The sequence below is a fragment of the Bubalus bubalis genome, chromosome 2, assembly GCF_019923935.1.
Source record: "Bubalus bubalis isolate 160015118507 breed Murrah chromosome 2, NDDB_SH_1, whole genome shotgun sequence".
In the NCBI taxonomy this organism is placed as follows: Eukaryota; Metazoa; Chordata; class Mammalia; order Artiodactyla; family Bovidae; genus Bubalus; species Bubalus bubalis.
In genome coordinates, this window is record NC_059158.1 from 17,704,655 (window position 1) to 17,716,340 (window position 11,686).

General features: G+C 39.9%; 1 protein-coding gene and 1 non-coding gene across 2 annotated transcripts; one reads left to right on the forward strand and one right to left on the reverse strand.

Annotated features, from left to right (window-relative positions):
* The first annotated feature begins 705 nt into the window (after positions 1 to 705).
* LOC102415969 (placental prolactin-related protein 3-like) lies at positions 706 to 10,245 on the forward strand. Its single transcript, XM_006071106.4, has 5 exons — positions 706 to 828; positions 4,871 to 5,052; positions 7,232 to 7,336; positions 9,091 to 9,270; positions 9,905 to 10,245. Exons 1-5 carry the CDS (start codon positions 774 to 776, stop codon positions 10,091 to 10,093), a joined length of 711 nt encoding a protein of 236 aa, XP_006071168.3. The 5' UTR covers positions 706 to 773; the 3' UTR covers positions 10,094 to 10,245.
* Positions 2,492 to 2,600, reverse strand: LOC112583021. The gene has a single exon (XR_003107387.1). It is a non-coding gene; the product is annotated as a U6 spliceosomal RNA (small nuclear RNA).
* Positions 10,246 to 11,686: the final 1,441 nt, after the last annotated feature.

The following is an 11,686-nucleotide window of genomic DNA, read 5'->3' on the forward strand; positions in this document are numbered from 1 at the left end:
TTTCCAGAGTTTACCACTCCATTGTTTTCTATATTTCATTTCAAATTTGAGCCACCTAGTAAGGAAAATGAGTTAAGAGATCTCAATCATATATAGATAGAGAATCAGTTTTAAAAGGGGGCATTAATGGATTATAATTTGGGGGTGATTTATTACTACTGTTGTTAATTGTAGTCCTTTGATTCTCAACTGCATCAGGTTAATAATTTATTATAAATATTAATACCAACACAGGGACACATACTACTAAAGTTATAGTGAATGGAGAAAGACATATTAGGCAAGAAGTGAAAGTATGGGAAGTCAGCAATGGTAGCAAAGTGAAAGGCAGTATTGCCTTGAGGGGAACGAAGGTTCTCAAAGTTTCTTGAAACACCAAGAACAAACCAGATGTGAGGAGTTAGCTTAATTTGTAAACCAGAAGCTCTACCAGAAGAAATGTAAGTTCATAAAAACATTACGATGCTAAAATTCAAAATTTAGCTAGAGAATAAGGTAGGGTCAGGTATATAGACATTCAAAATTCTCCATTGCTTAGTGCATCAGGCACTCAAGGACCACCCTCACTGAAGTCTTTCTCTATTGCTCAACCTACAGGTACCAGCATGGAGAAAGAGATAGCACTACTCCACAGGCAGTAGAACCCTACCTTTATGGCCTAATGGCTTTCCTTAAGAAGCATTCCATGCAGCAGATTTCCTCCATCCCAACCCATCAGGCTGACTTCCCACGGTCAACAGGAGTCCTCACCCTGGGATCATTCTGCAAGCCCCATGGCTCCAGCTCCCAGCTTCCGTGGACACCAGTGGACTTACAACCCTGTCCAAGGTATGAAAGGCTGCAGCATGGCTTGTCTATGTGGTTCTCACTCCGTTCAGACTGTCACAGATTAGTGAGTTCACTCCCCAACAGCTTCAAATGCCTCCCCCTTCCCAGTGGATGGCCATGGATGTAGGGATCTTTTCCCTGTGCTTCAGCTCCCTCTCCCCCAGGTGCAGGCTGGTCTGACTAGTTCTGCTCCTTCTCCCTCCCCTGCCTTGTCCTACTGAGTTCTGTATGGATCCGGATATTCCTTCTCAGTAGTCAGAGAGTCCTGCCAGTATTCACCTGTTCTTCTGAGAGAACTGTTGCATCTTTAGATGTTCTTGATGCATTGGTGGAGAGAAGTGTACCCCACTTCCACCTACCCCTCCATCATGTTGTCCACCCCCATTTGTACATGTGTTAGAAATGAGTTTCCCTTTCTATTAAGTAACATTGCCATCATCACACATGTTTATCTTTTGCTTTTTGAGAAGAACACAGGTAAGTTCCACTGTCTTCAGTTCAGTCAGTCATTCAGTGGTGTCCAACTCTTTGTGACCCACGGTTTGAGGCAGCACAGGCCTCCCTGTTCATAGCCAACTCCCAGAGCTTTTTCAATCTCATGATTAGATCATGAAGCTCAAAGTTAGATCCTCAGGACTTATTAATTTTTTATACATTAAAATATGTAACCTTTAAAATCCAACATAGAGGCACATAGTATTCAAGTTACAGTAGATTGAGAAAGACAAAGCTTATGAGGCAGGAAGTGAAATCATAGAAAATTAGCAATGGTATCAAAACAAGGGGCAGTATTGCCTAGAAAGAAAGCAGAGTTCTCTAATATTTGGAGACAACACGAACAAGCCAGATGTGAGCCAACCAGCTTAAGCTGTATACCAGAAACTGCACCAGAAGGAAAATGAAGTTCATAAAATTATGCTGATGCTAAACCACAACATCCCAACATAAGAGAATAGGGTAGGGTTTATGTAGATGCTGAAAACTACTCAGAGAGGTAGACATGGAAGCAAATACATGAATGAGCTTCTGAAAAATCAAAGCACAAAAGGGTCTGAAAAATAAATTGTAAAGGGACTTGGTAGTCTGATCAAAAGAATAAGAGAATCAAATTAGAAAACCAAAATATAAAGACTTGTATACATGATAGAACCAGAGAATGCTCAGCAGAGAAAATTTCGGCCTTAGTGACCAGCGAACAGAAGCCTCCAGCATCTGGAACCAAAACCCTGGGCAGGACTCATGACTGTGTGCTTCTGGGAACAGCCTCAGTTTCAAAGTTTGGGCACTATACCACCTAAAAGCGAAGGCAGACAAGGATTATAGCTTGCTATGGCACTGAATCACAGACAGTAGTGTTTGTGAGTTTACTTTTCTCATTCAACTATAAAGTTAATGAATCACTAACAATTGATAATTGACACCATCAGTTTCCAATCAGACCCTCTTTAGTCATACAATGGATATGTGAACCTGTTATATGATCCCCAATAACAGTTTTAATAATTGAATTTCTTGATGTTTAATTGAAGGGGAATTGCTTTACAATACTGTACTGCTTTCTGCCAAACATCAACATGAATCTGCCATAGGTATACCTATGTCCCCTCTTTCTTTAACCCCCTTGCCACCTTCCTTCCAATCCCAACCCTCAAAGTTGTTACGGAAAAATATGGAAGGCTTCACAAATTTGTGCATCATCCTTGGGCCGGGGCCATGCTGATCTTCTCAGTATTATTCCAATTATTTAATATATGTGCTACCAAAGCAAGCACACGAATAACATTTTAACAGAAAAAAAATCATATAGTTAGTCATCTACCAATAAATGATCCATTGCATTAAGAATTACAATATTCTGCTGTATTTACTCGGAGAAGGCAATGGCACCCCACTCCAGTACTCTTGCTTGGAAAATCCCACAGACGGAGGAGCCTAGTAGGCTGCAGTCCATGGGGTCACGAAGAGTCAGACACAACTGAATGACTTCACTTTCACTTTTCACTTTCATGCATTGGAGAAGGAAATGGCAACCCACTCCACTGTTCTCGCCTGGAGAATCCCAGGGACGGGGGAGCCTGGTGAGCTGCCATCTATGGGTCACACAGAATTGGACACAACTGAAGCGACTTAGCAGCAGCAGCTATATTTACTGCCTCTTATAAAATAGAATTTTATAAGGTCCAAAGTTTCATGAAGGAATTAGGCATATATTTAGTCATAACACATGTATATTTACACAGAAATATATGCACACAATATTGTCTATGTTATACAAGCTATTATTCTCTTTGCCTGTCACAATAAGTCTCTTTAGTTGATGAGAGATATAGTCCCAAATTTCTCCAACTTACATGTCTTCCTTTTGAGAACCACTTCTTTTATTTTCATCACCTAACTTTAAATGAGCATTTTATTCTTATATATCTTCCCCCTTTAAACTAACAAAGAGCAGAGAAAACCTAGTAAATGCTGATAACTTATCCTTAATTAAATTACCACTCTTCTGGTAAATTGGAAAAAGAATCATTTTCCCATCTCATTCAGGAGGATAAAATCTCTACTTTATCAGTTCTCTTGCCCAAATTCAATTCTTGCTATCTTCAGTCTTAAATTCTACTTACAAAGGACGCACAGGAAAAGTAATATTAAAATCATGCTTGCAAGAGCCTATGATTTTATGCTTCTGTTGGCCAAAGGTAGGGCCAGGAACAATTTCTCAAATATTACAATACATCGTGGAAGCATGAAGGTCTAATTCTCCTATCAAAGAGGAGATGTTTGGAGAGTTCAAAAACTAAGCCGCATGGGTTGTCAGGATGTACTCCTGACCAGACAGATAAATTTTGTCCCTAAAAAGTCAAAGTCAGGAAAGGGCAGGCCTTATTCGCAGAGCCAATGGTGTTATCTTGGGTGCTGACCAGATAATATTCTTGTATTAAATTTGGAGATTTCTTTGCTGTTTTCTTGAAGAAACAAGCGTAACAAGAAGATTAAAGATGAATAAAAGTAGAAGAGCTGTCAGGGTACCTAGAAGAAAGGCTAGCCAGCAGAACCAGGCCCCCACACTGATAATTGTCAAAGACTGTAACAGTGAGTGTTTTATAGACAGAGCAGAACAAGTGGATAAAACCAATGTTCCAGGGTCACTGCTGTTTTGCAGTCAAAGACAAAGTATTTTTCTCTTTAAGCAGAGTCATCACAGCTCCTGATGTGGTCCTGGTTACACACATGCAGACCGAGGGCCACAGGCATGTGTGATGTGACATCAGGAGGTGGACAAATGAGTGTACTGGTGCCCAGTCACCTGCATCTGCTAATAATGGGACCTGGGGAAAATTACTTGCCCTCTCCAAGTCATCACATCTTCATTAACAGAACTTGATGATCATAGTGAAGATTAAGGCTATTTCACAGGGTTCCTGTGAAATACAAATTTTAAGATGTTTTAAAGCTTTTGGGAAAGTATCAAAGACATGCATGGGGTTTTAAGGTGAGTGAGGAGATCCAAAGTACAGTATCCTTTTTCTCTTAGTATCCTCTTTTTAGTCAATAGCAGCGATCAGTCAGTCATGTGTTTACTCTTACCCCAGCATGATGGTAAACCACACAGATCAACTGGACTTTTCTTGTCATTTCAGTGTCTAAAATGCAAGCAGTAGTCAATGTAGAGTCTAAAAATTATGAACTTCTAGATGGCCTCACTGCTCAGAGTTGCAGAGTCCCAACATTAAACTGTCTTAAAAGAATGGCCTAAACACTCTGGCTCAGAATGAAGTTCCAAATGTTTACAGAGCACAAAAGTACTTCTGGGAGCAATACAAAATTATAGGGAGTAACCTACTTCTCCAACTATCTATCTGTGCAAATATCATCATCCATGTGAATTTACACTGAAGGTGCTCCTTCCTCCTCATCCCGGCTACTACAGCACCACTCCTGCTCAGAGCAACAGGGAAAGAGAAGGCTTCCCACCGCAGGATGGATTTGATGACCTCAGGTGACTAAGATCATCTCAGAACGGCTCATGTTTTTATTTAATTAGGGTCCTGCCTGCTGCTGCTGCTGGTCATGTCAAATCTGCTCCTGTGCCAAAGCAGAACATGCTCGTTCTGCTGTCCTGACGTGTTTGACATCCCCCTGGAATCCCTTAGAAACCTGTTTCTCAATGCCACCATGTTGTCCCATGACATCGCTATCCATTCCAGCATAATGTTCACTGAGTTTGTAAGTACTGTGGTGGTGGTGGTTTAGTTGCTAAGTCGTGTCTGAGTTTTGCAACCCCATGGACTGTAGCCCGCCAGGCTCTGAGATGGAACCTGGCGTAAGTGACTGAGCTATACTGTCCTTTCAACAAGAAGGCTGCATCAGCCAAACTTCATATAACACAGTCTCTAGGTCAAAGAAGCCGTCAGCTCATAAGATGTGGAAATCGAAGAAAGGATCATTTTTGTGAGATCTCAAAGATTCCTAAGAAGTGCAATAACTTTTTCAATTTCCTTTCATTCATTTTCTTTTGTAAATTTCTAAAATAATAGATTTTGTATTTGTCAGCCAAGAATGCCATAAAAGAATACAATAGACTCAGTGGAATAAACAACAGAAATTTCTTTCCTCACAGTTCTTGGGGCTAGAAGTCCCAGATCAGGGTGCCAGCAAGGTGAGGTTCTGGTAAGAACTCTTTCCTCCCAGGCTGGATTCTCCATGCATGCTCACACAGAATGGGGTTGGGGAAGAGAGAGGAAAAGACACAGAGACACAGAGAAAATTCTCTGATGTTTTGCTTCATGAAGACACTAAACCTATCGGATCAGTGTTCCACCCTAAGAGCTCAGTTAACGTTAATGGGCTTCTCTGGTGGCTCAGATGGTAAAGAATCTGCCCTCAATGTGAGAGACCTGGGTTCTATCCCTGGGTCTGGAAGATTCCCTGGAGAAGGGAATGGCAAGCCACTCAAGTATTCTTGCCTGAGCAATCCCATGGACAGAGGAGTCCGGTGGGCTACAGTCTATGGGATCCCAAAAAGTTGGAACCCTTTTCAAAACACAGTACTTTGGCAGTTAGGGCTCTAACATATGAATTTGAAGAACACACATTCAGTCCACAATACTATCTGACATAAAGCACTTTTAGGTGGGACTGGGGAAAAAGAAGCATGTTGGTTTTCTGGTTCTTCAGTGTCTCTCTGGGCTTTCTTCTCCAGGCTCAGAGTAAATAGCCAACAAATGAGAACTACTCTGCAGTGAACTGGGTGGATGGAACATGTTAAACAAAGCTGAAATCCGGTCACAAAAACAAATAATGGTAGTTTTTTTTAATGCTACAAATTATTGTTTTAAGTTTTGCAGTGAATAGTTTTAGAATTACAATAGAAGGAGTGTTTACAATTGTAAACAATTATTCTCTTTTTGATGAAGGTATATCAAAGTTGTGTCTTAATTCTTTTAGGTCAATAAAGAAGCACACAGTAGAGCAGACAGCTAATAAAAAGCGGTGCTGAAGATTTCTATTAAATTCACGTAGTTCTTTTTACTCACTAGTTTTGCTTCATCCTCCATTTTTTACTGTCCATTTTTTTCCCAACTCTTCCAAGTAATCAGTTGAAATGTTCATAACTTTCGCTAAAGATTAGTTTTTCTCTATCAATGTGTTAGCTAGATTTTTCTACTCTTATTATTCTCAGTCCATGCTTAGTATTTCCTATAACTTTATGCCATGTTTTTCTGCCGTACCATTTTCTCACCATAAACAACATTGTATTCTGCACCTGGGAAGAACACTAAGCTTTTTGGTGTGTGGATTCAGAGATAAGTCAAAGTCATAAGTGTATAACTCTTTGTAAGGGATTATATTGGCTCTACCCCACAGTAAACAAGAGATTAAATGGTTAAATAGAGGTGCATGCATGCATTCTAAGTCACTTCAGTTGTGTCCAACTCTTTGCAACCCTACTGACTGTAGCCTAACAGGCTCCTCTGTCCATAGGATTGGCCAGGCAAGAATACTGGAGTAGGCTGCTGTACCCTCTTGCAAGGGATGCTCCTCACCTAGGGATCAAACCTGAGTCTTGTTTTATCTCCTGCATTGGCAGGAATGTTCTTTACCACTACCATCACCTGGGAAGCACCAAGTATTGGTACAAAAGTGCTATATTTGGGTCAAATAATAAAAAAAAAAGAAAAGAGAATAATAAAATAGACAAGGGGAAAAGGTTGGATTTAGAAAAGTTAGATGTAAAATCATTTTTATAGAGATAATGTATAGTAAATAGGAAAAGAATGACTTTCAAATTTTGTAATGCTCCACGTTATAAAAATTACACGATTGTCAAACATGCTAATGTTCCTGTAATGGGTTCATCTACTGAATGCCCAACAACCATAACTAATTGTCTGATCACTTTCAGGATGAAAAATATGCCCAGGGCAAACAGTACGATATCAATGCCAAGAGCTGCCATACCGATTCCCTCCCTACTCCTGAAGAAAGAGAACAAGCCCTAATGATAAACGTGAGTCTTTCACCTGGGTTTTTCACCGGGTCAAATGAGACAGTAAGTATGTTACCAGACTTCAGATTATTAGAGGTTATGTTAACTGTATATGCAGAAAAAAGTGGAGGAACGGTAAGACATCGAAAAGAAATTATATTATGCAGTTGATGAAGCATGAGTGAAATCAAGGGATGACTAAATATCTGTAGTAGCAACATAAATAACAGATCTCTAAAATGTCCATGCAGACAACTTTAGTTCAACCAATGCATTAGACACAGGATTGCAGCTATTATTCTGTATGAAAACAGGAAATGAATGGGAACTTCCATGTGTAAAATATAAGATTGCAAAATTCATGAATATATAAGAAACACACCCCAGTTTTGAGTACTCCCTGTTACTAGTGAGTCCTACGTGGGAGTCCTATACTGTACCACCCAGGCCACCGCGTCTGCCTTTCAAGACTCTCCTGATTCTGCTTCTACTTCTCTGACACCTCCTTCATTCGTCATTCTCAATGACTCCTCTGTCACCTTTTATTCTTAATTTGTAAGTCTCCCCCACAATGGCCTATAAACATTGCTTTGCTTCTCATGGCCACAACAATTGCCTCTGTTCTGAGGACAGCACAGTTTACATATCAAGCCTCCGTCATTTATGGCAGCTCCAAATTTTCAGTTATAATCTCTCCTTTCTGATTTCCTGCATTATCCTTCATCCTAACATTATTTAAAATATTTTCACATGCATCCCCCTTAAAATACTATCTTCTCTCTCTACAACTTTCTTAAAGATACCAGCATTATTTTCCCCTGTTAAGCTCATTAATAATGAGGGTGATCAAGTAAAGGAAAAGGTCAAAGAGTAAGAAGAGGAGGGGTTTTTCAATAAGCTTGTTGTTTAAAGTTTATTGAGAGTTACTACATGGCCTTACATTTTATTCAGCACTTTATGTGCATTACTATATTTAACCCTATTCAGTTCTCTGTTCTTTACCAGTAAAACAGTTCATGGCTGTAAAGAAATCAAGCACATTAACTAGAGATTTTCAGATCCCGGGATTTTCATGCTGAATTCTGGTAATAGTAGTGAAGTAGGGGGAAAAACCCTCCATCGTGGATCCCACTGATGCTGTTACTAAAGACAACGCTGTGCCATTTTCTGCCAGGACACATGTCAACAAAACAGACTTTTCTGATATCAGCAGGGGGCTGGTATTGAGATCAGCCGAGGAGAGAAGCCTGTTTAGGAATGTCATGTTTTCTTCCTTGTCTCTTTGTTGTAATATCATAAAACAATTACCGATCAAAAATCAATACGAAGAACTCATCTGATTCATTAATACGAACGAATCACTGGGTGACACTGATGTGGGCACAGGTGGAATCCCTCTTTCCTGGGTCAGGCCCTGCAGCACATACTGACTTGTGTAAATGCTTAGATTCTCTCAGGCAAATATACAAACACAAAAGAACTCACTGAGTGGTGGTAGAATTTCAGAGGAAAAAGAAAATTCTTCATGTTATAAATTAGAACGCATCAGAAGAATTAGTTCCTAGCATAACCTAGATGTTTAATAATTCAGCAAAGTGTGAACTAATAGCTTACATTTTATAATTTTGCAAATTTTACTACCTTCAAATCTCTCTGCATGCACATAGGAATAACCAAAAGTTTTTTTAGGTCAGCTGCTCTGAGCAAAGATCACATGTTACCAAAACCACTGCATTATCATTATTTTAATGAGACTGTATCTTCTGGTTGCTTAGAATGAAGACCTGAGTAAGTGGATAATCATGTTACTGTACTCCTGGAATAGACCTCTGAATCATCTAGTTACAGAGCTGCGGAATATGAAAGAAGTCTCAGATACTATCCTATCAGGTGCCAGACAAAATTTGAAAAAAGTACAAGAACTTCAAGAATTCATAGAGAGGCAATTCAGCCAGGTGAGCATCCTGCAGAGGGCTTTCTTGCTTTGTTCAAGAATGAAAGAGGTGACTTCTGTAATGTGTAAGATGTTTTGAAATATCTCATTTTGTAAGAAAAAAATTTATGACTTCTATATTCTAGACTGCTACTATATAAAGCAGGAGCCTAGTCATTTATAGTGATAGATTCTACTGTAAAGGAATCAGAATTTCACTGCAGTTTTTGACATGTGCAGCCTTCCCTGCATTGCACACAATTCCACCGAAATCTTGCCTCTTCCTGGGAACTGGTGGTTGAAATATTTTCAAAAGTAAGAGAACTAGAGTACAGAATTTCCAAGATCAGCATTTTCTTCAAAGTAACCCAGGACATCTGCTATTGAAATTCCACTTGTCTTCTTTCTCTGTTCTCATCAAATCAAAGGATGAGAGTGGGAAGGAAGCAAAGAGAAAGTTAAAACTAAACTTGAGTTATGTTTCTACTTTTTAGATTCCTAATAGTTTTCTCATAGGCTGGCTCCAAAATCCATATCTAGAGAGTTTTATATTCGTATATCTTCCCCAAATCTTATTCTGATAATTATAAGCAAAAAAAAAAAAAGAGCAAATACTAATAAAACACATAAGAAGTCACTATCTTTTGGGTATTCAGATTATTTTTCCAGTAAGGCGGCTGACCGAGGCTAAAATATTCTGGTCAGAACTTCCATCCCTGGTGTCCAGCGATGAAGATATTCGTCATTCTGCATTTTATAACCTGTTCAAGTGCCTGCAGAGGGATTCACATAAAGTTGACATGTACACCAAGATCATGTTGTGCCGAATCAACAACACGTGCTAAATCCAAATCCATCCTATCCAGCTCTGAGGTGGTGGTAATGTTCTATCCCATAGCAAGCTTCTTTAAAATTTATAGTTTTTTAATGCATGCTCTGTGAAATGGGTCTCCTCTAAAAAAAATAAACACAGACTCTGTAGAGATGTCAAAATCTAAGAAGGCAATTTGTTAACATTTCTTATCTTCATTTAATAGAAAATCAAAAGAAAATCCACACCTACAATTGAGAGAATGAAGCTCCTATTAAAATTAGTCACAAATAACAAAAGCTGGCATTACAACGAAGACCATTAAGAGATTATGTAAGAATCACAGCCAATTATTCTAGGTCAAGTTATTAGAATCAAAGTATTAGACAATTGTTCGTGGTTCTGGTCATGCTACCAAGAAGACAGAATTCTCAGGATTCTTTATGAAAGCCAGCCACGACTTTCAGCCAACTATCACAGTGTTACACCAGACAAGATAAGTGCTTTGCACTTTTGTGTAAATAGCATGAGGTTTACTGAACTGTCTAAAGATTGTTAGGATGCTGCCTTAGCCCTTCTGGGTTGCTATAACAAAATATCACAGGCTTAAAAACAATGGAAATGGGTTTCCACAGCATGGTCATGCAGGGTCCATTCTGGTCACACACTTTTTACTATATCCTCACACAGGAGAAGGGCTTGGGAACTCTGTGTGTCTCTTATATATATAAAAGCACTCATCTCATTGAAGAGGCTTCATCCTTACAACTCCATCAGCTCACAAAGGCCCCACCTATGGATGCCATAACCATGGGAATCAGGATTTCATCATATGAAATTTCTGGGGGATGCAAGGCTGAGACCGTAGCAGATACAAAGGTGAACTGGCTCTTCCTCCTCCAGTGGCTGTCGTCACCCACACTCCACTGCATCCTCATTTCCTGCATCACCTTGCAGCCATGCCAATCATTCTATCACTCTGGGTTTCACAAGTCCAGGTCAGTCAAGTGTCAGCTCCATCTCATATTCAGCCTATTCAGTGTTTCCCTCTCCCCTGCTGAGGCCCAGGGAACCTACCAGGAAATGCAGATATGTCCATTTCTGCAAGGTCCCTTCTCTCTCCCTCTCTGGATCTTCATTCCTTGGGCCAGGTTGCATCAGGGGAAATGGTAACGAGATGGGAAAGTTCTGACATCACTGACTTACATGGTGCTGTTGTAGCATTTTCTTGATCAAGACAGACTGATCTGAAATTCCCCCTGACTGACAAGTGTTTCCCTTGTGGAATATCCTTGTGATTTTCCAGGACATTCACAAGTTGGGGATCCCCAACGTCATAGTTTCCTTTTTAATAAGGGGAAATGTTCTGGAACCACAACTCCCCACCTGCAGTAGTCACTACAGCCTCTCTGTTTCCCTGAATCTGCAAGCATCATCTGGAGAAAATTAAGCAACCACAGTGAGCTGCCTACTAGCTGACCCACAGGAAACCCCATGTATCGTAAACACTCTGAACAATTGAAAGGCAGAAATACTGGTGTACATCTGTTCACCGCCTGAGGCCTCTGGACGATTGTCCAAATGGTCACATAGACACAGAGTAGATCGGAAAGCTGGATTTAAAAAC